Raw genomic sequence first — 14,749 nt, 5'->3', positions numbered from 1 at the left:
GACGAGACAAGAACTGATTTTCTCTTCACTCTTCATTAAGTTAATACAACTATAGGAATTTTTATTTTCATTCAATACACTAAGAAAATAGCAAGCAGAGAAAATTTAATTGAGATATTATATGAAATCTTGCTAATTGATAACATGATTTTCCTTCGAATTAAAAGTTATTGTAGCTTTCTAGATTATCGTTGCTCGACCCCTCAAGTCTGTTTGGGCTTAATGATGAAACATTGAAGGATAATATGATCTGAAATATAAGTCATATTTTATTGTCCTCAAAGCTCAGACCAAAATGTCATAGGCTTAGCTCCAGGAAGAGCTTACTAATATAGAATGAAGAATAATTCATTTTAAAAGTAAATGTGGTTCATATATACTATCAGTTTGATAACAAACATTTCAAGGTCCGATATTAAAGCAACATGAACTGTTTTTATGGTCTCTAAATTCATGCAAAGTTTGAGCAATGCTTTCACAGAATTACAACTTGTTTAGTGCTATTGTTCTCAATACGCTATCAACAACTCTTGTTGTACTCTCAACCAGTTATATTGGTACTTCTTTTCTTCTTGATTACAGTTTACAATACATCAAAGAGAAACAAGCTTGTAATTGCTTACACCAATTTAACAAAAGAGAAATAGACGCTAAACAAAAGGAAAAAAGAAAAGTTTTTTTTTTTTTTTGACTGATGATATTGATATAGAACAGGAAATCCAAATTTTGAGATCCAATTTACAGGAGAAATGTCATTTGAGATGCATATTTTGCATTGCAATTGGTGGCTATTCACACTTCCATTGAGTATCAGACAAATTATGAGTGATCTCACACGTTTAGGAGATGACTTTCTTCCAGCTACTCCCTGCCTTTTTCTTGTGAGCATGTCAATAGAACATCTTTAAATGTATAACAAAACCACCTCATCAATCAGAATCTGTCTCTCGAAATGGTAGTGGAACGGTCTTCACTGCCCGGTAATGACCAACGTTGTTTAGATGCTCATTTTCCAACCTATTCAAGAAAGTTATGAAGTTTATGAGTGATCCTGTGATTTTGTTCACTGTTTAACAACTGTTAAGGACCGATATTTAAGAAGCTTGAGGTTTCAAGCTGAGTCAGTGACCATTTTGCCACGCTTCACCAAATTATTTATCAGACTGCCACGCGAACAATAAAAATTCCCGAAATGCCACGCGGCATAATTCGCTACACTGTGCAGCAAATTATGTTTGCAAATAATTCGCTACACAGTGTAGCGAAATATGCAGTGTCAGGCTGCACAGTCAGCAAAAATGACACGTGTCAAGCTGACAGCATAACAGGCATAATTCGCCACACACCCCAGCGAATTACTGTCAGCTTGACACGTGTTATTTTTGCTGACTGTGCAGCCTCACACGGCATATTTCGCTACACTGTGTAGCGAATTATTTGCAAACATAATTCGCTGCACAGTGTAGCGAATTATGCCGCGTGGCATTTCGGGAATTTTTACTATTCGCGTGGCAGTCTGGTAAATAATTTGGTGAAGCGTGGCAAAATGGTCACTCTCCCCTGAGTCAGGTTTTTAACGTAGTATCAAAACTTAAATAGGCATGTGTTTTTTCCACACTTCAAGCTCAAACGGTTTTCATGTGAGGAGGAGTATTAGACATAAACCCTTTCTAGGCCTGCCTCTGAAGGGTTGGGGTTTTAAGAGGACTTGTTTATTTACAAACTCTAATAGGTTTGTGTTTTTGGATGAGATAAGCATTTTAAACTCCTAATTCACTGGATTTAATGCACTATTCAAGGAGGAAATTCTGAAAAAATAAAAAATAAAAAATAAAATCATTCAGTGATAAAAATGCACCTATAGAAATTCCAATGCCCTCTTCGAATAACCTCAAGTGCAGCTACGAAGAACTCTAGTAGCCGCGATTGAGCATCCCCCACTTTGAAATGCATGACAGCCTGTACCCATGTCACCCTTAGGACAGTATTTAAGGCCTGCAATCCAACATCACTTTCTGATATGAAAAAGCTTATTTATGATTGTAATATTCAGATCTATAAGATATAAAGCAAACTTACAATAGACATGTAGTATATGCTTTTATTCCTTAGAATTAGATCATCTCTCAGCCATGGATTTCTGGAGTTGGGATTAAAAAATCCCCAGTCCTTAATGAAATCCCAGTACAATTGATAAGATGTGGCCATCACAGAAGTGATTAAGACTATAGCTAACCATAGATGGTTAGATTGCCTGTGGTATGTTACTCTAGCCCCTGCTGCCACCATTGCTGAAACATACTTTCCCATGTTCGTCAAATGGTTCACATCACCGTCATCAAACCACCTTCTTGCACACTTGTAAGAACATTCAATAACCATGTGTTAGTTGATGATATAACTGAGAACATGCAGTAAAAAAATTCAATCAACCATATAGCATGTTCCCAATTCTTGAAGCAATTGATTAGTTTACAAAGTCAAAAGACAATTTTCAATTACCAATAAGCATTTAAAGGCTTACCTGCAAAGCACGCCAAAAATATGGCAAAAATGAGATGATATAAGTTATTTCCATATATAGCCTTCCAGAATGGCATGTCTCGGGGTGGTGTGTTTTAAAAACTCTAGCAAAAATATGACAACCTGTAGTTTCCAAATGCCTTAGCAATGGAATCTGTATCCATAATCATAACATATAATTTAACCTTAGTTAGGATGAATAATAAAAAGCAGAAGTAAAAAAAAAAAATTTAAAAATAGAGTAACTTGTTTGCAATAATAAGATCACCTGGCTAGTTAGTTGGTCAGCCATAAAAAAGTCTACCAGCAAAACCTGTAGAGATGATAGATTAAATGAAATCATGCAAGTTCAGTTTTTCCTTGTAATGTATTACAATGTATTATGTTTCCAATCGTTTCAGGGAGTCCACTCAAGGAAATTCACCTTATAAAATGGAGAGCAGACTATGTTGCGTAGAACACGGATGAAGCAGTAACGGGTTGGGCGATAAAAAATGTCAAAAGGGCAAATGAGCAGTGCTATGAAAAACTGAAAATGGCAGTTCATAATCAGTTAATCAGCATAGAGGTTTAAGTTTCTTTTCAGTACTTTGAAAGTTAAATACCAGACATAGTATTATAAATTATTTTCTTGAATGTCAAGCAAACTAAGCTATTTTATTCTATGAGTAACAAGGAAAAGCAATAGTCATGACTAACCAGAAGAAGAAGTCCAGGAATGGCATCAATTTGGCCAGGAGAAAATCCTGCAGCCCTCAGAAGCAGGTGTACTACCATTGCCCCAACCACACTTGTCATTAAGGTAGTGCATATAAGAAATGCATCTCTATGCTTGAGTGCTGTGCTTGGTGAGAATTCAAATATGAAATTATAATTGATTCTTGTATTCTTCCACATGAACAGGTTGCATCCATACATAAGCAAGTGCAGACTTAGCAATGCAAACACACTGCACAAAATTATTCTAACCATTAGTGCACTTTATATAGGTATATTTGTCAAAAGTTATGGAAATGAAGTGTTTAGGCAAGTTCTTAAAATCTGCTTAGTTTAAGTATTTTTAATTTCATGGTCTATAATTATAAATGGGAGTTAGAAAAGATAGGATTGTATAATATGCTTAGGGGAAGTTTTTATCTCATTTTTACCCTTATCAATAACTTGCCATATAAGTAGTAATTTAAGGGCATCTAATAGAGATAAATCAGTGAGAATTAATTTCAAACTGTTTTTTCTACTTAATCTATTTATGTCAAACATGTTTTTCAGAATTACTTAACACATTCCTATATGATATGTAGTATTTTGGTCATAGAGTTAGGATGTGGAATAGAAGACCAGTAACTGCTATAGCACATAAAAGAGAGAATGTGATAAATATGTTCAAATTGGAACAATGTGAAGTAGCACCTGAAAACAGGGTAGACAGTTCGCATATAAGCTTGCTCATTGCTAGGGGAGAATATACCGCACAAATGGGCCAAGATTGCGTATACACAAAACAAGGATACAAAACAACCTGTGGACAAACCTGTTAAGAAACATAATGAGGTGTTAATATGAGAAGGAAAAACTTTGGAAAATCATTGTCTTATTTTACATGAGGTAACTATTTTATGTTCCTCTCACATAAAAAGTTGTGCCACTATTTTTTTCTTTTTTTAATGGGTGGTGAGCCCCATCACAACATGAGAGAAATAGAATCCAAAAACTTTTAGTTATCATAATTATTTCGACAAAACAAAAGATACAAATTTGACAAAGAGAGAAGCATTACCTGCAAGGAAGGTGACCATATGAGAGTCTTTATGTTGTTTGGGTCTTAAAAACTTCATTGCCTTTTTCCTATCATTGTTGGCGAAGTGCTTTGTGAATATGGATTCCACTTCGTCCATTAGTCTTACAACCTTAAAAACCAAGTATTATTATAATAACAACCACTTATTAGAATACCATATAACCCATTTTCCACACCAATAATTTGAGAAGACCAAAATCAGAAGGTACTCAAAAGTTGAATACAATATGTTTGTTTTATTTTCCTTTTTCTTTTCCCCATCTTTTGAAATGAAGGGATTAGAAAGAAACCAACATACCTTATCAGAACTAACAAAATGGGATTTCTTCACTTCTTTTAGATAATTTGCAGAAGCTTTTTGACAAGACACCTGCTCGATCAGATGGCAATGTGATTTTGTTCATATCTTAGGAATTTATGTTAAAACTTATCCACAAATAAATCATCAATGCCAAGGAAATAAATGAAATAGTTCATGTGCAATACTAATTTCACAAACTACATAATAATCACGTATCTGCAATTTGGACGTTAATGAGATGGGTAAATAATTGAACACACATTAAGAGTTTTTCTTTTTGGAGAATAACACACATTAAAAGTTGAAGTGGTAGTAAATGTTTTTATTATTATTATTATTATTATTATTACTACAAATACTAACTACTAATGATGATTTGATTTATTCAAAAAGTTTAAGTATATATATATATCTGATCTGAAGTGTTCATCCAGGGTAGGAGTGGGGCATTGGTGGTTCTGCATGTGACCGTGAGTGAGTGCGTTTGCTGAAACTTTGGGAAATCATGCTCCGGTGATGAAAAGTGATTATTTCGAGAGAGGGAAAACATTCTCCAACATGAATGTTTTGTCCTATAATAAAAATTGGTAATGGACTAATGGATAACATCTTCCCTACATATGTGTAGTAATTAACTCTTCCATTAAACAAATGACATTTGGATAAAAAAATATTGAGTAAATACATTTTTTGGTCCTCAGCAAATTTTACGACGCTCGTTTTAGTCCCTAGCGAATAAAAAAGCCCATCGTGGTCCCTAAGAAATTTAAAATGAACTCATTTAGTTGAAATTTTGGTCCCTCACAAATTCAAAAAAGACCCATATTAGTCCCTAAAAGGACTAAAATGGGTCTATTTTGAATTTCTTAGGGACCACGATGAGCCTTTTTATTTGCTATGGACTAAAACGGGTGTTGTGAAATTTGCTAAGGACCAAAAATGTATTTACTCAAAAATATTTCTCTCTCCTATGTTTACAAATATCACAAACAAATGGTAGTAGTATATTAGATATTTTCGGACTAATGGGCCGTGTAAAGGGAACTAGAGGGAAACCTCTTTCCTTCCAACTGAGATTAATTTCACCCTTCCTCTTGTGATAGTTCGATTTCAATGAAGAGTTAGTTTTAGGAGAATACATTCGAGAATAAGGTGGCTTGTGTGAGAATACCTTCAATTTTTTTTTTTTCTTTTGGATACATACCTTCAAGTTATTTATCAAAAAAAAAAATATTTATCACATTTTCTTGTTTAAAAGGACAGAGGTCAAAAGTTTATCATTAGTTTTAAGAATAAAAAAAGATATTAAATGATTTTAAATTTTTAGGTTATTAAATTTATATATTTTTATTTTGTAACTTTTTTCATCCTATTAAAGGTGTCCTAAAGGCACACGTTAGCTAATCTTTACCTAATTTATATATGTAATAAAAAATTTATTCAAATTGATATAATTAGGGGATATTATTTTTTAATAAAGTAAACCTTAGTGGTTCTTATATTTCCAAAATGGAAAAGTTATTATAACTTTGAAAAAAAAAAAATCAGAAACACAGGCGCCCTATTATGATTGTAGAATAATAATGTCATGTTTGATAAAAAGGATGAAAGCACCGTCCAAGCACCAGCTATTAAGCATTGAATATATATAAGCTCTATGTGATTATAGAATAAACCTTTAGACTTGGCCTTTATTTTTCAATAAAATAAAATAAAAATAAATAAAATATTATAATATAAATGACTAATTTTTTTAATATATAAATATATTTTTCTTAAAATATATTAAATGTAACTTTAAATTAATTCAATAAAATATAATAAATATGAATCCAAATAATTTCATAAAACACACTAAAATATAAATTTAACTTTCATATATCAGTATAAATTAAGTGTCAATTGTATAATGTATATTTAATGTAAAAATAAAAATAAAATTTGATTTTTTAAGTATAATATAAAAATTTAAATAAATATAAATATTATGAAAATTATTATATATATGTGTGTATGTGTATCTGTATGTGCATGTGTGCATATATAATAAAATTTTAATTTACTTTAAATTAAATTAAAATTTAATTATAATAAAAAATTAATATAATTCAATTAATGTTTAATTTTTTACTTAATTTTTTTGCTTTTGATTAAATTAATAAAATTTTAAATATCCTTAGAATATGGGCCGAAAATTCTCTTAATATTTTTCCGAATTTTTTTTTTATCTTTTCAATTTTCTTAAGGAACTGAAATAATAATTTATTTTTAATATTACTTAGATAACAAGTGAATAAACACATGTTAAATAAAAATGATTCACTATATGGTTGGAACCTATGTAAATTATTTCAACGATTTGATAAGTTTCATTAATGACATATAATTTACATAGTGCAATATGTCATTTTCTAAGGCTTAATGGATTTGATAGGCCATACCAAACATTATATTTTTTAAAAATAAGATAAGCCAACTTTTATTTTAACTTGTATTAGGTTAATGAAACAAGTCAGACTTGAAATATTTTATATAAATCTAATTTGTTTAGACTCAAATTTGGCTTGACTTAACTAATTTACACTTTTAATAGTGAGTGTTATATTCATTAAATACATATTTTTCTTATTCACCCAGACTTCAAAGAAACAATGTTAAGTTCATATAGTGTTAAACACATAGCTGTAATCGAAATTAAATAGATATAGAATGAAGCTTAATTAAAACTCTAAATAAGTAGCAGGTGCATACTCTATGAATCAAACAGGGATTTAGACAAAAGATATGAATAATCCATCACTCAGAAGGGGAATGGGAAGGAGAAAGTAGTGGGCGGGTCTCTATCTTTAGGTCATGCATGTGTGGTGTGAATCAAATATAGTTTGGTTTGAAATCAGGTTGATTTTCTCAATCATGGAAATAGTTGTTAAGACTCTCACAGCCTTCATGTGAGAAGCATAGACTACAGGTACAAATTAGTTTTAAGCATGATGGATGATACGACAAAGGATTAATTCTTGGGAAACTTAACTTCCTTTTCATGTTTGTCTTTACTCTTACAAATATGTGATTGAATGTGACCCCACCTAGCAGCAAGACTTTCATGCAAATATAGCAAAAGTATAACCAACTAAGGAAAAAAATAATATCTCATCTTTAGTCAAAAAAATAAAGTAATAATAATAATATCTCATCAAATCCCTCTGTGTGTTTCCCTATATGTATATATTTGCAAATGTAGTGTATCAAGAGTAAAGAGGAGGATATATTTTAAGCCTTACCTTGTCAAATTTCTTGAGGATCTTTGAAAATGCTACCATATTGAGTGAGCTGCCAAAATGAAAGAATGTGAGTGGAAATTGCTCAATCAAGAAAGAGGTGCTTACAGTAAGTGGATAGAGCCTATAGCTCACCACCCAATGAATATATACACATATTTCTTAAAGATATGTAAGGATGAATGACACACACTTGCGTGACCAAATGAAGTGAAGCTGTTTATAATGTATACGTAATAATATATTTCACACAAGGCATAAATTGTTTCACACTGTCTTTAATCTTTATCAGATGAGTAACATTCTAGCATTTCGCTGACCCTATTCACATTTATTTGATTTTTCCATTTACAATCTTGCATATGTACTTTCAATTGGATTAAGATTGTTGATTTGTTGGCTAAATAAAAAGATTTTAATTAATTATTAATTTTATTCTTTATGATGAGATAATCATTTTTCATTAGTAGCAACCAGAACACAAGGGTTATGCAACAACTTTAAACTCGAACTCCAAGTTTTTCCGGTGGTCAAGACTGTTTGTCACCTAAATCTATTATTAATATAAAGTACCTTATTAGAATTTCCTAAACTGATTGCATAATTAATTAAATACTTTGCTAAAAGTAGGATGATTGTTTTTTTTCGGTTTCCTCGTATATATGCATAAAATTAAGCAAGGAAAAAAAAAAACAAAAATTGGTGGTTGTTATTAAATATGGTTCTTTCTCTCTTTCTCCTTTCGGAATCTATAGAATATTACATTAAATTTACGGATAAATATAAATGAATAAATGGAAAAGGAAATTTTAAATTTTGTAAAAAAAACGAAATGAAAAAGGTCAAACGCAATTTGACGAGAAAGATATACAATTCGATTTTGTTGGCCACTAAAAGGAAGTGTGTGTCGAAGTTAACTTTATAGATCCTTATAGAAACCTCTTGGCCCATTCCATTCCCATACAAAGCAAGGAAAAAATTTATGGGTGCACATTTTTATAAAACTCATTACTTTTTGTTTTTTTGGTAACTTAAAACTAATTACTTTATATTTGGAATATGTTATAAAGAATAAAATGTAAGTGTAAAAAAATGAAGTTAATATAATTAAATAATAAAATTTGCACAAGCATAAATTACTGTGTAAGTAAAAATATATTCTTTGTATAAAATATATAAAATTGGCCACATCAATCAGGGATCTATAGTCTAACATCCAATTCTGTTTCAACCTGACCTAGAGCAATCTCGGGTTTACTAAAAGACTTAGGGAGCTTAATAAGCAAGACCGTAACTCCTAAGTTTGTCTAAATTTATCTGAGATTTGAATTGTGTGATTTAAGTTAATGTTAGTTTCAATATGCGTACAATGTATATATTTTTTCGTTTGGTATACCGACCCTAATAAATATACCACTTTTTAATAAGTAACATTCCCAATCAAATGTTAAGAATTGAAAAAAAAGGTTTAAAAGGCCTAATTAGCCTTAGAAAGTTTAATAATCTTAAATGCGTTAATAAATCAGGTCAGATATTTTTTTAATAAAAAAAGGCCAAATCTATTATTTAACCTTAATCTAATTATGAAATCATGTCTAGCTCAAAATATATTACATACACTTGATTTATTTATGTCAAAGTCCGGCTCGGCCACACTAATTTAATCCTTAACAAATCCTACCTTTATAAGCTTATAATCTAGGTAAAATTAGGTCCTTTTATTATTATTTTTAATTTTTAATTAGATGATTCGGCCATCTTATTAGATTGGTTTTGGATAAAAAAGATATTAATAATTATTACTGAAAATATGAATAAATAAAAACCTGTAAGTTTTGAGTAGGTCAAGGCCTTTATAGAGCTCCACAAATGCACTTCTAATCATTTTCTCAGCACATTGAATTTTTCTCTTGGGAATGAAATCTCCCGTTGGATTATTCACTAAATCCTCCCACAGCATGCTAGTAATAGCTTTAATCGCCCGAGTTGGGTTGGTGGCTGGAACATCAATTCTCATTGCCATTTTTGGCTTTCCCTTCTTCGTCTTTGTCCTCGTTGCTGAATTAACAAAACTTATACCATTTTTCTCTAATGTTGTGATTATTTCTTCTGTAGATTCTGTACTTTGTGAAATTTCTGAATTTGTTTCATCTGAATCTCCTAAATTTTCTGCACAAATACATATAGCTACGCAACTCAATGATATATGGGAGAATATAGAAATAATAGCACATCAAAAAATAAATATTATAAAAGGCAAATGTTATAAGAATTAAAAAAATATAAATAATATAGTCATCACACTTTATTTATTTCAAAATATATCAATTAAAATACATGTTAAAATGTGTACTTTAATTTTGTAATCTAAAATAAATAATATAATAAAAATAATTTACAAATATCATTGCTTTTAAAATTTAATGCATATTGAAGCATGCGTTGGGCAGATTATGGTCCACATAATAGTCAACTTAGACATGCAATTATTTTCCCTATGTTGCAATTAAAAACACAAGTTGACTGCAGGAATTTTCTTGGCTCCTCACCTGATTCTTGAGCACAAACCCCAAAATCTAGTCCTCGTATCCTTTATATAATACTAAAAAAAAAAAAAGTTTTATAAGAGTTATGTTGTAAAAAAAATGATTGTGTAATATTATAGATATTCATTTTGCGTGTCTGAATTTTTTTTCTTTTGCTTTAAAAAGTGTGGGTCCCACAAAATATTGTATGTGTAGAAAAGTTTTCCGTGTCATGTTAAAGGACAAACTAAAACTCCTAAAAAAATTAATAACAATTATTATTATTAAGATTTAATATTTCTAATTTTATTTTATTTTTTCTATCATACTCATATAAAAAAAAAGTGAATATATTATAATGAGAAAAGAGAGAAAAAGTTTATATAATATGATTCATTCATTTTTATATGAGTGTGTGGGAAAAAAATTTATGCACGAAAGCAGCATAAATATTTTTCTCTTATTATTATTATTAGAAAAAAATATTCATCTTTTTAAAGAATATAATTTTGTATCATTTTAGATCTTAACCGCTGATTTCCGTCGATTAACGGTTATGATTTATTGAATTTTATTGCAAATTAATAATTAATAAATAAGTTTAACCCAATAAATCTTAACTGTTGATCGACGAAAATCAGAGGTTAAAATCTAAAATGATACAAAATTATATCTTATAAACGAACAAATATTTTTCCCTTATTGTTATTATTATTATTATTATTATTTTTCATTATTATTATTATTATTATTATACGCAATAGTCTCGTGCATGTCTGGCGTTTGGATAGAAAGAAAATCAGAGGAATAAGAAAGCTGACCCGAGTAATCGGAATCCCGGGCTGGAGAACGAGGGAAAATCTCGGTGTTATATGCCTTTGACGGAGAATTTTTGCGGCGCCGGTCACTGATAATTCGCTTGAGATCAAGCAAAATCTGAAGCTGCTTGTTCAGGGTTTCTCCTCTCTCAAGGAACTCACTCTCTTGTGTCTTGAAAAATTGGTTCACCTTGTTTAGCTCTTCATCCAGCTTCCCAAAAAACTCACGTACCTGCACAATTAATGATCAAGACCAACTCATATATACAATTAAAAATAAAACACTATCTATTTTTATTTTTTTTTAAATTATTGATGTAAGTCCTAGAATATAAATTATTACACAGATAACAAAAGAAACGAACCTCATCCTCTTCTGAAAATAACTGTGCAAGCTCTGTTTCATAGATTTCTTCACCGCTGTCCTTTATGGTTTTCTTCCTCACCTGCATGCATCAGAAAATATTTATATTTACATCTCTCTCTTTTTTCTTTTTCTTTTGCAACTTTTTTCATTTGTTATATTTACATCAATTCTTTTATAGGATTTATTTATCTCATGTTGTATGAGATAATTATCTCATACAATGAATGACATAATAGTGCCACAGATAGATCCACAAACGCCACACCCGGTACTTTCTTGCTTTCTTGAGAGATTGAGAAACTCCAAAAAGAAAGTAGAAAAGATTTTTTTTTTTTTTTCTTAAAAAGAGGAGGCCACTAAACTCACTTTAGAGTCCTTATCCCCACAGTATACTCACCTCGCTAAATTAATTCTGAGATCTCTTTCCGTCCAACTTTTCCAAATTTTTGTTTTGCAATTCTAATGACCATTCATTGTACTTACTCCTTTATTACCACTCACTTTAGAAACAAGAAATATCAATTTCATTGATGTACATGACATTTTGATAGCAAAAACCAAAGAAAAAGAAGGCAATCAACTTTCATGCACACTATTGTTTAGTTTAATTTTTTTTTTACTCAAGCTCAAATGATTGTGCTCAAAAGTAGTCAAAAGATTTAAATTCCTTAAGTATCGGTTATGATCTATAGTCAAACCATTTTCTTTTATGCTTTGGTAATACCAAATAATATCCATGATCGTTTTATATCAATCTCATTAGATGTTACACACATTATTACTATTTTGGCAACCAATTTTTTTTTTTTTTTTGCAATTCATATTAATTATAGGAATTATTGTTTCTCATATTATAGGAGATAATTTTATCTCTTACATAAACATAAAAATATTTGTAGCCCATAATTTCTTTTTGACTCTATTCTTTCATAGGACCCAACACACGTGTGCTTGTAGGAGATAATTTTATCTTCTAGAGAAACATTATTCCCTTAATTATATCCATAAAATTGTAACAATGCTACTGTTAAGCCAGCCATAATTAAAAAAATAATAATTTGGTTAAAAAGAGCATATGAAAGCGAGGAGGTTCGACTTCCGTGAATTCTCGAAAAGAATGAGTTGTCAGAAAATGATGTCACTTTTTTTGTTCACTTTTCTTAATTGCAGTAAAGCTATGCACTAAGACATTGAAACACTAGAAGACAAAACACAGAGAAACACGCAAGCACCGAGCGTAACATTTTGCTGCCAACAGGTTTTGAACATGCCAGAAAAATCATCCTTCATTGCCGGAAAACACCAAAACAAGCCGAAAAAGATGATTTACTAACCTGAATGATATTCAGGCTATCATCCTCGGAACCTAAGAGGTTGCGAGTGATATTCTTTACAAGGTAGTGAAGAGAATCAAAAATGGAGCGACCAATTAAGTCTCCACTTGCATGATGGGGTTGCTTGGGAACTCTTGAAAGCTTGATTCTCTTTATCTGCTTCTTGAGCTGCCAGTAGTTGACGAAGGCCTCCCTCCATTCTGGTATGAGTTGAGCTTCTAGCTCCTTTGAGAACTTCACCATTTTTTTTTTTTTTTTTTACTTTTTGACGAAGAGGGTGTGAGGTTGCATGTGTAGAAGAAATGTGTGGGAAAGAGGTTATTTGAAGTGGATGTGTGATTATAGAATCTGATAAGACATTTCATAGATATATATAGAGAAGAGAAGAGCCGTGTGGAGAACATTTAGCGATACTTATTATAGATATATTGTTTTTCCTCGGATAATTATATATATACATACATGTAATTTTATATAATATTTTGTAGATATCATTTCTTAGCATCAATGTTATTAAAACCGATTTCATCATTTACCCGGTCCAGGTATTGGATCACTAGTTCAACCAGTGGGTCACTGATTCAATCGCATGACCCGATAATTATATGTAATTTTATAATTTATATTAAAAAATTATAAATAAACTCAAATATCTAAAAAAAATGATAAAAATTTCAAATATTTAATATAAAAATAATAAATCACATATTATTATCCAATAAAGGATCAAACAAAAATATAATGATCATGATACGCAGGTTCAGTAAATAACATCTCTCACTATTAAGCAAATCAAAATTTTCTACATAATGCATAATTTAGATAATATTAGTACTGATGTAGATACATAACTTATGTAAGTCAATAAGCAAAAAAAATATTCGAATATGTCCATTATGATTTTTTTTGAATTTTTTTTTTTGGGACCGGACGGAGCCACCGATTAACCGACCGATTCATCATTTTTCTTGAAAACCGGCCGAGTCGCACCGATTCTGATGCATGACTGATGTATTGCTTCAGCCGGACCAATTATATGATCAATTATATGTCCATTATGACCGGGTCATCCGATTTTATTAACATTGGTTAGGATAGATAAATATTTAATTTTATAAGACAAAGAAGAGTTACTATATATGATGGCAGTTATTAGGAGAGAGAAATATTTTTTAATATTATTTGATTTCAATTGTGTTTTTAATTATTAATTGACATTATCATTTATGTTTGGTAAGAAGATATTTTTTTTTTATCAAATAAAAACATAGAGTACTAACGTATACATGTGAAGGTATATATTATTTTTTTTTTTTTCATTAAACTAAAGAAATATAACTATAATGTTGCAGGATAAAGAGAGTGTTTGCTGCTGACCTTTCAAGAAATACGCTGCAAACTTCTTCTTTTTTCTCTCTCCTAGTGAATTCCACTTGTGGTTGAATCGGGAAATATTTTCATTCTTCTTGTTGCATATTCCCCTTAAACTAATTGCTTGTATTCATAAGGATCAAAATTATACTTTGTTAAGCCTGAAGTTTAATTTTTGTTGTAATTATTTCTTTCAATACTTTGTTTGGAAGAATTAAATTTTATTCTTAATATCATCCACTTTTTTGTATATAAAAATAAGTTTTTATCCAGCCTTGTGAATATTGATTATATAACACGAGTTGACAAAAATCTCATATAGTAAAGATGGAGATAGTAACCTCCAATGATAGATCAGTTAGCAATTGACTTCCAAAGAATTTTGCTTGAATCATGGATTCAAATCCTGTCTCAAGCAAATTTTTAGAAAAGAA

At 30.3% G+C, this 14,749-nt stretch overlaps 1 protein-coding gene across 2 annotated transcripts; it reads right to left on the bottom strand.

Annotated features, from left to right (window-relative positions):
• Positions 1–562: 562 nt before the first annotated feature.
• On the bottom strand, positions 563–13,263 carry LOC133313423 (phosphate transporter PHO1). Of its 2 annotated transcripts, none has more exons than XM_061514798.1 (15): positions 12,912–13,263; positions 11,609–11,668; positions 11,247–11,475; positions 9,727–10,060; positions 7,904–7,952; positions 4,620–4,691; positions 4,301–4,430; positions 3,934–4,054; positions 3,223–3,472; positions 2,948–3,052; positions 2,792–2,836; positions 2,525–2,677; positions 2,080–2,358; positions 1,859–1,995; positions 563–1,017 (listed from the first exon to the last, which is right to left on the bottom strand). In XM_061514798.1, exons 1-15 carry the CDS (start codon positions 13,185–13,187, stop codon positions 930–932), a joined length of 2,328 nt encoding a protein of 775 aa, XP_061370782.1. In that variant the 5' UTR covers positions 13,188–13,263; the 3' UTR covers positions 563–929. The 2 variants fall into 2 exon arrangements, with proteins under 2 accessions (XP_061370782.1, XP_061370781.1); XM_061514797.1 differs by having other exon boundaries at positions 9,727–10,069; positions 11,609–11,689; positions 12,945–13,263.
• Between the last annotated feature and the right edge of the window lie 1,486 nt (positions 13,264–14,749).

This window comes from Gastrolobium bilobum, unplaced genomic scaffold (genome assembly GCF_033153095.1).
Source record: "Gastrolobium bilobum isolate Gb01-03AN ecotype WA unplaced genomic scaffold, APGP_CSIRO_Gbil_v1 utg11941, whole genome shotgun sequence".
NCBI classification, from domain to species: domain Eukaryota; kingdom Viridiplantae; phylum Streptophyta; class Magnoliopsida; order Fabales; family Fabaceae; genus Gastrolobium; species Gastrolobium bilobum.
This window is presented reverse-complemented; position numbering and strand designations above follow the sequence as displayed.

Bases quoted from the DNA above. Each gene is read 5' to 3' on its own strand.
- LOC133313423 (XM_061514798.1), bottom strand. From the start codon at position 13,187: ATGGTGAAGTTCTCAAAGGAGCTAGAAGCTCAACTCATACCAGAATGG. The intron at 11,669-12,911 runs GTTTTCCGGCAA...AAAACCATAAAG, and splicing joins CTTTTTCGGCTTGTTTTGGT to GACAGCGGTGAAGAAATCTA. The intron at 2,678-2,791 runs GTGATCTTATTA...TTATGGATACAG, and splicing joins CTGACCAACTAACTAGCCAG to ATTCCATTGCTAAGGCATTT.